Source organism: Elephas maximus, chromosome 22 (assembly GCF_024166365.1).
Source record: "Elephas maximus indicus isolate mEleMax1 chromosome 22, mEleMax1 primary haplotype, whole genome shotgun sequence".
Taxonomy (NCBI): Eukaryota; Metazoa; Chordata; class Mammalia; order Proboscidea; family Elephantidae; genus Elephas; species Elephas maximus.
The window spans coordinates 26054158-26066245 of NC_064840.1; the positions used below are offsets into that span (position 1 = coordinate 26054158).

General features: G+C 50.0%; 1 protein-coding gene across 2 annotated transcripts in view; it reads left to right on the top strand.

The window, feature by feature from the left end:
* The first annotated feature begins 230 nt into the window (after positions 1-230).
* Positions 231-12088, top strand: part of TBC1D10A (TBC1 domain family member 10A) — a 40528-nt gene continuing 28670 nt past the window's right edge. Inside the window, exon 1 of one of the 2 annotated variants that reach the window (XM_049865903.1) lies at positions 231-525. In XM_049865903.1, coding sequence (XP_049721860.1) covers positions 317-525 — 209 coding nt within the window. In that variant the 5' untranslated portion in view covers positions 231-316. Of the gene's footprint in view, positions 526-642; positions 8860-12088 lie in introns of those variants that run through there. The other variant, XM_049865904.1, reaches the window with a different exon arrangement.

Consider the following 12088-nt stretch of genomic DNA (forward strand, 5'->3'; position numbering starts at 1 on the left):
GAAAGACCGGGGGAGCTGGTCCAGGTGAGCTCTCCTGATTGGCAACTCCGGGGAGGAGGAATCCGAGTGACGGCTGCCCCACCCCCTCACGTCGGGCCTGTTGGCGCCAGCCTGGGGAAGGTGGGCGGAGCCGGGGTCCGCTTCTCCTATTGGGCATGGGGGGGGCAGCTCCGGGTTTGGGCCTAGAGTCCCGCCCCCGGCAGTGAGGAGGCCAATGGGCGCGGCGAATGGGCGGGGCGCCGGCGGCGTTGGAGGTGGCGGGGCAGCTGAGGTGGCTGAGGCGGCCGCTAAGGCTGAGGCGGCGGGCGCGGCCGGGATGGCGAAGAGCCGCGGAGAGAACGGGCCGCGCGGGCCCGCGGCCGGGGGAAGCCTGTCGGGGACCCGAGAGAGCCTGGCCCCGGGCCCCGACGCCGCGGCCGCCGACGAGCTCAGCTCTCTGGGTTCCGACTCGGAGGTCAACGGCTTCGCAGAGCGCCGCATCGACAAGTTCGGCTTCATCGTGGGCTCGCAGGGCGCTGAGGGCGCGTGAGTAGCGCCGGGGGTCGGGCCGGGTGCGAACCCGCGGGAGCGTCTCGACGCGGACAGATCAGCCCTCAGGACAGACCAACCAGGGACCACCAACCCCTAATCCCCGCCCCACCCCCACCTCCACCCTCAGGCAGACTGACCCGCCCCTCACCCGCAGGCCTACTTCCGACCTAGGGACTGGCTGACCGATCCTCTCCCTTGGCCCTCCCACATACCCCTGCCTCGGACAGATTGACTCATCCCTCACGACGAGACGACAGTACCCCCCTCCCAGCCAGGGGACAGACCGACAGTCACCTGTCCAAATCCCACCGCTATCACCCCGATCTTAGGGCTGATTGACTTTGCCGCCCTCGCAGACTCACAGATGACTGGCGCCTCCAACCCCAACAGACATTCTCCACTTACCCCTTCTGGTGGACACACAGACCCACCGATGCCCTTGTGTCACCACCCCACCACTCCACACCAGGGAACCTTTTGCTGACTTCAGAAGGACCTCCACCCCATCCCAGGACAGACACCCTTCCCTCAAGACACACAGACTTCTGGGTGGACTGGCACTGGTCTGCTCCCTCACAGACAGTCCCTTCCCCTCACGGAAGGGTCAAAGAGTGCCCCCCACCCCCAGAGGCAGATTTCGCCCCTGTCACTGGCAACAGGCAGGCAGACTCTTCCCCCTTTCCTCCCCACTTATTCACAGCAGGACAGACTGTCAGCTCCAACAGCCACATAGACAGGCTCTGGGTGTGCCGCCGGGTTGTACACCTTCCCTCAAAAAACACATCTGAGGGAGGAGACAGAGAGACAGCAGAGTCTCTGCTCATATAGCCACCCATATCCCCCTCCCTCAGAGCACAAAGGCACCCAGCTGGCAGGTGAGAAATATGAGGCTCCGTCCCAGCTGGGCACACTCAGCAGCCACACTCTGCTGCCCAGAACTCCCTGAGCCCCGTCTTCACAGATACCATGTGCATGGGCTGGCGGTCTCCCTAGGAAAGATGGACTCCAGATCCTACATCCATTACAGCTGTCTTGTCACATGAGACTGGTGCCCTGCACAGAACTGACAAGCCTCCCTCCTGATGTGTCTCCTTCAGCAGAGACAGCCCCTCACAATTACCTGTGGGGTTCTACCGGCCCAGTCATGACCCTACTCCAGAGGCTATTATTCTTCCTCCTCTACCCTGACCAGTTGTGACTGTCCAAAGATCCCTCAGCCTCTCTCATGACTTATGGAAACGCTATGATATTTGTAAGAATTCCACGCCCCACGAGCAGCTCTATAAAGGCCACTTCCGGGATTTTCCCCAGCCCTGAAGCCTCTTATTCATCAGGCCTCTTCTCCCTTAGAGAAATGTAGGCCCCACTTCTTAAGGAGGGTTCCCTCCTACCCACTGGCTCTGTCTCTTTCAGCCCCTCCTGTCTTATTCACAGCAGACTAAACCTAGTCCAAGCCAGGACTCAGCACACCTCATTCTGATCCCGCACCCTGATTTGATGATTCTTTGTCACAGTTCCCCAGGGATTAGTTTGTGAGAACCCAAAGAGGACATAGGGTGTGTTTCTGAGTTGGTGAACAGTCGCCAGGGATCAGGGCCCTGGGAGAGGTAGGGTCTCGTGAACTGGGAAAGGAGTTCCCAGTTGCATTTGTGGGTTCTTGGAAGGAAGAGCTCAGAATTGTTGGTAAATTCTAGACTATGGGAATTCCTAATACATGCTTCTTGGGGCAGTGAACCAGATTTTGGTGTGCAAAGCAGTGGGAAAAAGACTTAGGAATCACACTTACTGGCTGTGTGACTGTGGGCAAGATCATGAATCTCTGAGCCTGTTTACTCACTGTAAAGGGCAAGAGTAACACCTACTTCTAAGATTATTGTGGGGATTAAATAAAATCAAGTATGAGAAGATGCCTAGCACAGTGCCTGGCACAAGTAGTTGCCCAGAAAGTGTTTGTTTCCTTTCTTTTCCTTCTAAGGTTCTGAGAATTGAGGAGAAAAATGAAGGAGTACCTCTGGTATTTGTGGACAGAGAGAAGGCCCAGTGGGAGCACCTCCCTATTGCTGTTGTCCCCAACAAGGCAGCCAGACATCTGTCTTCCCCACCCTCTAACCACAAACCCGGGATGTGGCTCTGCAGATGTACTCTACATCACTGATGTTTGTAGTGCTGGGGCTATGGTGGGGTCCCAGGTCCACACCTCTCTCCCTGCCTCATTTTCTTGACCTTGTTCGTCAACCTGAAATCTCTGGCGTCTGAAACTTGGTTGTTCCACGCTTAGCTTATGTTGTGGTTCCAAAAAGGCCAAGAGTTAAATCCCTGCCCAAAGCCGTAAGAGGGGAAGTTATGAAAGTTTCAGTGTGACTGCCTTAAACCCAGTCTCGTGGTTGAGGGCTAAGAGCCCATGTGCTATCCCAGAGAAGTGAAACATCAGCATTTATGGCTGCAGTGAAGATGGTAGGGACTCTGGCTTCAGATTAAAGGTCCATTTCAGCCACCCTGGGCCAAAGGTTGTCTCAAGACGGTCAGTTTTGGCAGTTACTGGGGTTTGAGGGGTAGGGAAAAAGCAGGTCAGAGGCTACCCTTGCTCAGGTGGCTGTCAGGTGCCTGGTGTGAGTAAATCATAAAATCAGAGATTGAACTGGAAGGAATTGTAAGAGATTGGCCAGCCTAGCCCTTACTTATTGTATGGATAAGGAAACTGAGGCTAATAGGGATGGCCTAGACAGGGAAAGAATGTGTTGTCACTACCAATTCATTAGACTGATCAACTGCTGATCTGGGACCAGTCATATTCACCTCTTTCTCCTCAGTATCTAATGTAAAACCTGCAGTGAAGTAAATGCTCAATTAATATTTATGCACTGAATGACATTTACTGATAGACATTTCAAGTCAGAAATGTCCATCGTCATGCAGATAAGTACATTGAGGCTTAAGAGAAGTGATTAGCCTCAACTCTTCAGACTCTTAGGAGCAAAGCTAGGAGTTGAACCCAGAACTCTTCATTCCCAGACCTTGGCTCTTTCCACTTTTTTTTTTGCTTTGTCTCTTGTGCCTACTCTGCAGAGAACCTTTGGTGGGCCTGAGATGGCCCCTTGAGCAGTAGCCACTAAGTAGGGAGAGGCAAGAAGGTAGCTAGCCAGTTAAGGGCCCTGTGGGTGGCGTGGGCACAGAAAAGGGTGCTGGCAGCATCAGTTCTTTTGGTTTGTCTGGGTTGGTTGGGGGACTGAACTGGGCTATGAAGCCCAGGCAGGACCAGAGAAGGAGAAAGAGGTTCTCAGCAGGGAAGGATGGGAGGAGTTCCTATTCCTATCCCTTTGGGTTAGGAGGAGCAGACTTATTTGGGGTTCTTTCTACAGCATAGGTGGGAGTCAGGAAGGGAAAGAAAGGGCTTCTTACCTGGTGACAATTGGATACCAGGCCTCCTAGCCCGAGGGAAGTGGCCTGAGAGAGGAGCCTCACTGACTTCTCTCTCCTTTTCTCATGTTGATTGTCAGGGCTTCCCATCCAGCCTTAGTCTGCTCAGAGTTGCAGGCCACATGAGGTAAGGAGCTATGTTCTCTGGAATCCCTTGGGCATCTACTTCCTGTTAGGGAAGTGAGGGGTCTGAGCTGGGCCCAGGGAGAAACATCTGGAACAGCAGTGTTACCTTCTGCTGGTTCATTTCCCCTGGGCCCCCTGTTGCTTCTAGCCAACTATGGCGGCCCTAAGACTTTGGAAATTGTAGAACTGGCTTAATTGGTATCTCTGTAGTTTGGTTTGTACCAGTTTTTGTTGGGGTGGGGCCAGGGCCCTCCTGGTAGGCTGGAGCCTACCTCCCTGCCTCCCCACCACTTTCTCCAGTCTGTAAGCTCAGAGCATCCTCTTTTCTTGAGCTATTACAGATCCCAGGAGAGCATGGAACTGGCAGTGCAGTGGCCCCTGGGTGGTCCATCTGGAAGGAGGCAACTGTGCATGTGGGGTCCTGCCTTGTCTGTGACTCTAGACTACAGTACCTCCCATTTTCTCTCCTCCTTCCCTCCCCTAGCCTCAAGGGAAAATCCAGTTTGGTGGCCACGTGGGAGTTCAAGGGCCTCAAACAAGACTTGACTTGGTGAGGGAGAGGGCTGGTATACCAGCTGCTGCCCTGGGAAGGTGCCTGTGTGTCTGCCTGCTAGGAAACCCTAAGCTGTGGGAAAGAGATAAGGCAAGTGGGCCTGCTTGATGTTTTGTCCTCTCAGCATCTAAATCTGAAACAGGACCTCCAGAGGGGCAATCAGGCCTGGCCCTGGTCCAGCTGCCCAATCTGTTTACCAAGGTAGGGTAGGGAAGGTGCTTAGTGTTTCCTCCTCACATGAGCTTTGGAGTCTCTCTGTGTGACCTTGGACACCTTACTTCACTTCTCTGAGCCTCAGTTTCTCACCTGTGTAATGGTTGTTATAATACTGACTTTTCAAGGTTATTGTGATATTTAAATGAGCTGATGTTTGAAAAGAGCCTGGCACACAACAGGTGTTCAATGAATATTCTGTCTTTTAAAGTCTGGAGTAGCTAGTCTTTTCTTTCTCTACTTCCCATTTTTAACAGCGATGATGACTGTCTGTGAAGCGCAGTCCCTGTGGGCAGGAGATTGAATGTCCCTGTGAACCCTAACTTTCCCCTGTGAGGGGTGGTTAATCTCATTCCGTAGATAAACACACTGAAGTCCAGAGAAGAAAGTACCCTAGATTTGCTGGATGGTAAATGGTGGAACTGGGACTAGAACCTGTTTCCTGACACTGAATCCAGTGACTAAGCCTTGCTAGGGTGGTAGTAGGCAGGGCGCCAAGTGCTCACCAGTCACTGAGGCCCCCACCCCAGCGTAGGAGTTAGCAGGAACCTGACTGCCTCCCCATCCCAATGTGGAGGGCAAGACAGGCCCCAGTCCAGTGCAAGTCCATGGCCATCCAAGTCAGAGGAAGGCCCGTTGAGGAAGATCCTTGGGGAGGCCCTGGCAGTATGGCCAGATTGGGCCTGGTCTTAGTCCTTCCACAGACCAGAGTCTATATTGCATTGGTCTTGGCGCCAAAATGCTGTATGATGGCTATTTGACTTTGCTGTTTAATCTGTGCCTTTTGGAAGAAGTGTTTCTTTATAGGTAAGGTAGGGATTTTGCTTCTTGTACAGGTGAGGAAACTAAGGATTGTAGATGCCTCACAGTTAACAATGGAGCCAGATCAGGGAGGGATCCCAGGTCTTCTGCCCAGTGCCCCTCCACCTACGTGGCATTGTCTACTCTCTTTCTCGTCATCAAGCCAGTTGAACCTCCAGGTCCAGGATGTATTGCCCACCAGAGCAGACCCTGTCATCATCTACCCATTGCCAATCCCTAGGTGACCGCTTTCTTTCAGGCAGTACAACTTGAGGGGAGGAGGTCTCCCTCAGCTGGTTTGTCTGCCCCTGGTAAATATGCTGCTATTCTGGGGCCTGGCAGGAAGGAAACTGTGTTGACTCCCTTACTAGCAAATCAACCTGCTGATGCTTAAGCAAGCTCTTAAGAAGCCACCTATCCAGGATTTGGGCAGCTCTCAACTTTGACTTTTGTTATCTTTCTCTTTCCCTTCCCTATCCCTTCTGCCCTAACCCCCGACCCTGCTCCATTTCATGCCCCATTCAGCTGCACAGAGGGCTGTACAGCTTAGTTCTGCACTTCTCTTCAGGTGTAGAAGTAGGCAGCTGACTCAGCAGCCTGAGAGAAAAAGCCAAGCCAATTTTTTCATCTAGCAGTGAGGTTATTTACCAAACATTTATTGAGCACTTACTCTGCCAGACCCTATGATTGGTACAATGGATACAGAACAAAAGAAGACGTCTATGTCTTGTTGACCTCAAAGGTTCATAGACTGTTTGGAAAATAGATCCACAAATAAGTCATTGCAATATTGAGTGATAAAGGCAATCATTGAGGTGTGTGGATGCTCAAATTCTAGAGGAAGCAGTAGCCAGTGTTGCCTATAGGAGCCCGGAAAGAGGAGGTGACGTTTGATTCAAGCCTTATAAGGGGCACAAAAGGCATTCTGTGTGAGGGAAGAGAATGTGCAAAATTCCCCCAAAAGCCAGGTGTTTGAGAAATGTGGTGTGCCAAGAGCAGAGGTGGCTAGAAGAGTGGAGGCAGGGGGAGGCTAGGGAAGCAGGTTGGGGAGACTCTGCCTGGCCTTGAATGTGAGCCTGAGGCCTCCTGTGTTTCATAAAGATTAGTCTGATGCCGGTGTGGAAGATGGTATGGAGAGGAGTCAGAGTGCAGGCAAGAATACCTGTTAGGAGAGTCCAAGACAGCCCAAAAGGGTTATGGTGAGGCCTGGAAAAGGTCTGAAACTGTGGGGATGAAGAGGCTGGTAAATCAGTGCCTGATTGGCTATGTGGACTGAGGGGGAGGTGGGAAGGCTCTGGAAGCCTTAGGACAACCTGAAGTGGCCCTGGCCTCTCATAGGACTCATCCTGGTGTCTTCTGCCCACAGGGAGGGAAAACCAGCTGTGGCCTCCCTCCGAAGTGGACAGTGGACTTCTGCTGACTCTACTTTTTTGATAGTCTTGGGCTCCCGAAGGTGTCTCGCATGGCTAACACACAGAACACACCAAGCAGCTCTTTGTCTCCCTCCAGTAGGAGAGCAGGTTAGCTGACCTTGTTGTGAACGATACCAACCTTTGTCGTCTCTGCCCAGTAAATATATTGGATGGCAGAGAATGCTGCAAGGAGAGCTAGGTTCCTCTCTAAAGAGAGAAAAGTGAGGCCTGAGGACATAGAAAACCTACCTTAAGGTGGTGGCAGCTGGGGATAGTGGGTTTGGGCCATTGGGCAGAGCACAGACTGATCAAGGGGAGGCAGATGGCAGCTGTTGGCTGGCTTAACCTAACATAGCCTTTTTTCTGTCCTGGTCCATGGCCTATGAGAAGGCAAATTTCTCAGCACCTAAGGGCACTACCAGCAGTTTCTCATAGAGGAGAGATTCTGGCTAGAAATACGGATTTAGGCTAGTGTATGGGAAAGGAATATGAACTAGGTACAGGCGTCAGGGTACATGGTGTCAGCTCCACCACTGGCCCTTGTGGTGTATGACTTAGGCACATTCCCTTGCTGACCATGGGGCTAATGCTCCTTGTTTTTCATCCAACACTTTCTGTGTGTATGCCCTGTGCTAGGCTTAGGGGTATAGACATTGTCCTCACAGGATTTACAACCTAGGAGGGAAGTAGACATTCAACAAGTAGTTACAGGTGTGGTGTTACAGATTGAATTGTGTCCCCCAAAACTGTGTGTCAACTTGGCTAGTCCATGACTCCCAGTATTGTGTGATTGTCCACCTTTTTTACATCTGATGTGATTTTCCTATATATTATAAATGCTACCTCTGTCATGACTCAGTCTGTAAGGTTAGGTTGTGTCTTAAGTCAATCTCTTTTGCAATATAAAAGAGAGAAGCAAGCAGAGAGACAGGGGGGCCCTCATACTGCCAAGAATCAAGAGCCAGGAGAATAGTGCATCTTTTGGACCTAGGGTCCCTGTGCTGAGAAGCTCCTTGACCTGGGAAGATTGATGACAAGGACTTTTCCCCAGAGCCAACAGAGAGAGAGGAAGCCTTCTCCTGGAGCTGGTACTCTGAATTCAGACTTCTAGCCACTAGACTGTGAGAGAATAAACTTCTGTTTGTGAGAGCCATCCACTTGTGGTATTTCTGTTATAGCAACACTAGATAACTAAGACAGAATTTGGTACCAGGAGTGGGGTACTGCTGTAACAGATACCGAAGATGTGGAAGTGGTTTTGAAACTGAATGGATAGAGGCTGGAAGAGTTTTAAAGTGCCTAATGTAGTAAAAGCCTAGATTGCCTTGAAGAGACTATTGGTGGAATTATGGACATCAAAGAATTCTGATGAGGACTCAGAAGGAAATGAGGAGAGCTGTTACACTGGAGATGGCGCAAATGACTAGAAGCAGCAGCAGAAAAATGGCAACAGCAGAACCAGGAGACCAGTGTGAGACAGTGCTGGAGCTGTCCCACGGAGCAAGAGAGCTGAGTGCTTTTGGCAGGAGGCTTCCTGGCGGAGTGGGCCACCCTTGAGCACTTATTGGTAGAGCTAGGTTTGCTGACCCATGGAGCGAGAGAGCTTGAGTACCTTCTGCTGAAGTTTACTAATGGAGTGGGGGTGCCTCCAGGCACTTATCAGCAGAGCAACAGAGCTTTGGAACACTTGCCCCAGCGGGGCAGACGCAGCTGGTGAGGCTCGAGGGGCCAAGAGGCCAAGGAACCAGGAAGCAGAAGCTGAAGAGACAAGGAGCACAAGAAGCAGAGCTGCTTCAGTCTCAAAAGGTAGGGCCACGACCTCTGGGGTCTCAAAGGGTAGAGTCGCCACTCAGGTGGACTAGGAGAATGGGGCTGCCCAAATTTGAGGGAACAGAGTTGCTCTTCCAGTTGGCCTAGAAGGCAGAGCTGAAGCCCAAGGCCGAGGGGCCTCCACTCAGATTCTGGAGAGTGTGGCCAATACCTAGAGTCTGGCGGGCAAGGTCATTGCCTAAATGGTCTCAGAGAACAGTGGATTATTTTCAAGCCTTAAGGGTTAATGTAATGTGTTCTGCTGATTTGCTTGGTGCCTGTTATCTCTTCTTTAACTCCAGTTTCTCCCATTTGTAATGGAAATGTCTAGCTTGTGCCTGTTCCACCGTTGTGCTTTGGAAGCAGATAACTTGTACTCCAGATTTCACAGATGAAGAGGAATTTTTGGATTTTGGGCTTGGAGTTGATTTAAGATTTTTGATATGATATGATACATGATATGATATGATATGATATGAGATATGATATGATATGATATGATATGATATGATATGATATGATGGGGTGAATATGTTTTACATGTGGCAAGGACATGAATTTTTGAGTGCCAAAGGGTGGAATATAATGGATTGAATTGTGTCCTCCCAAAATGTGTATCATCATGGCTATTCCATGATTCCCAGTATTGTGTGATTATCTACCTTTTTGTCATCTGATGTGATTTTCTTATATGTTGTAAATCCTGCCTCTACCATGTTAATGAGACGGGACTCAATCTGTAAGATTGGGGTGTATTTTGAGTCAATCTCTTTTGAGATATAAAAGAGAGAAGTAAGCAAAGAGACAGGGGGATCTCATACCACCAAGAAACAAGAGCCAGGAGAATAGCATGTCCTTTGGATCTAGGGTCCCTGTGCTGAGAAGCTCTTCTACCAGGGAAGATTGATGACAAAGACCTTCCCACAGAGCCGACAGAGAGAGTAAGTGTTCCCTGGAGCTGGCACCCTGAATTCAGACTTCTAGCCTCCTAGACTCTGAGAGAATAAACTTCTGTTTGTTGAAGCCAACCACTTGTGATATTTCTGTTATAGCAGCTCTAGGTAACTAAGGCATGTGGGGTGTATACAAAAGGATTGTGAGGATCAAAGAGGTAACTGGGTTAGGAGCATAGTGTAAACAAAGACTGCTGAATAGGGATCAGAGCACCAACAACTGTGTGACCTTGAGAAAGTTGCTTAATCCTTCTAAGCCTGTTTCCCACATATAAAATCAGGTAGTTTTAATAATAATAATGTTGAAAAGCCCTTGTACTTCTAACATTCTGAGACTGACCTTGGAGTATGAGAAGTGCTTTATGAGGTACCATATACATGGAAGAAGTCATCACATCATAGACCACAGAGGCCAGTGCTTCCAGCACACTGTGTTGTTCCTCTGTGAGAGGACCTCTTCCTTATGTGGGACCAATGGCCCTCATGTCTTTGAGGATGTAATCAAATCGAAGGATGCTTTGTCTAGCTCTTTAGTCTGCAAAGGAGTTCTGGTGGTACAGTGATTAAGTCCTCAGCTGCTAACTGAGAGCTTGGCAGTTTGAACCCACCAGCTGCTCCACGGGCGAAAGATATGGCATCCTGCTTCTGTAAAGATTTCAGCCTAGAAAACCCTATGGGGCAGTTCTACTCTGTCCTATAGAGTAGCTGTGATTGGAATGACTCGACGGCAACTGGTTTGGTTTGGGTTTGCCTTAATCTAGAGTCGGAATCGACTTGATGGCAGTGGGTTTGATTTGGTTTTAGTCTGCAAAGTGCTTTCATTCCCATTGCCTTGCAGTAATGCTCACAGGAGCCATTGGTAATTGGTAGGGTATTATTTTATCCTGTTTACAGATAAGGAAACTGTGGCTGAGCAAGTGATGGAACAGGGCCTGGGACCCAGGACCATTCCTTCCCAACCATCCAGCTTAGCAAAGATTGTAGCCACTGTGTGGCCTCTCCATCTTCTTCCTGTCCCAGCCTTAGGACTTCAGCTGAGCCCCAAGTGTCTGCACTTCTCCTCCAGACTTCTTTGGTTATTTTTGTTGCTGAGTTGTTATGTGATAGTGGCACACTCTCGCCCTATAGAAAACCCAGAGATGGATGGCAAACACCCTGTCTCAGGTCTTCACACATAGCCCCTCACATGTACCTCAAGCCAAGGTAGGAGTTGCTGAGTAGTGAGGGGGCCCAGGAGCATAAGTGTGGAGACCTCTTGTTCCTCCTCAGTGGACTCAGTGACCTGGGCAGATAACTTGTATTCTAGATTTCGCAGATGAAGAGGAATTTTTGGATTTTGGACTTGGAGTTGATTTGACTTTTGATATGATATGATATGGTAATGGTTTGGTATGGTATGATATGATATATGATATGATATGATATATGATATGGTATGGTATGATATGATATGATATGATATGATGGGGTGAATATGTTTTACATGTGGCAAGGACATGAATTTTTGAGTGCCAAAGGGTGGAATATTATGGATTGAATTGCGTCCTCCCAAAATGTGTCATCGTAGCTAGGCCGTGATTCCCAGCATTGTGTGACTGTCTACCTTTTTGTCATCTGATGTGATGTGTCATCCTGGTCAGCCACTTTTGGAGGATGCTGCTGCTTTCCCTTCCCTCTCTGTTTTGGCTTCGTGGAAATCAAGAACCTAAACTTGGGCCTGGGAGAGTCCACACTTGAGATACCACAGACCCGGCTCTGTCACTTTCCAGCCACATAACCTCTCTAAATCTGTAAATGGCCAGGTAGTAGTTTTGGGAGGAGTGGTGTTATGAGGATTAAGGGAAGCAATGTTTGTAAAGCACCCAGCACAGTGTCTGCCACAAAATAAGGACCCCATGGTATACTCTAAGATTGCATTTCAGGCCTCTGTCATAATGGTGAGAGAGCATGGCAGCATGGATGTGAAGATCCAGATCTCTTCACATGTTCTGCCCACCTACCCCAGAGCCTTGGGGGTAAGGCAGGAGTCATTCCCACTCAGCTGTGGTCCTAGCCTGCAGGGCAGGTTGGGAATCCCCATATCAGTTGCTCCTTGAGTCATTTGAAGAAGTACTCCCAGGCAACTCTGACTGAGGGTCCTGATCCAAGGGCTCTTCCTTGTCCTTGGCCTGTAAAGGTAAAACAGAAGTGAGCAGAGTTGGGCCTCCTGAAAGATTCAACTCAAAGCATGCAACTATAGGGCTGCCTAGGGCCTCTGCCCTCCTGGGTGGTAG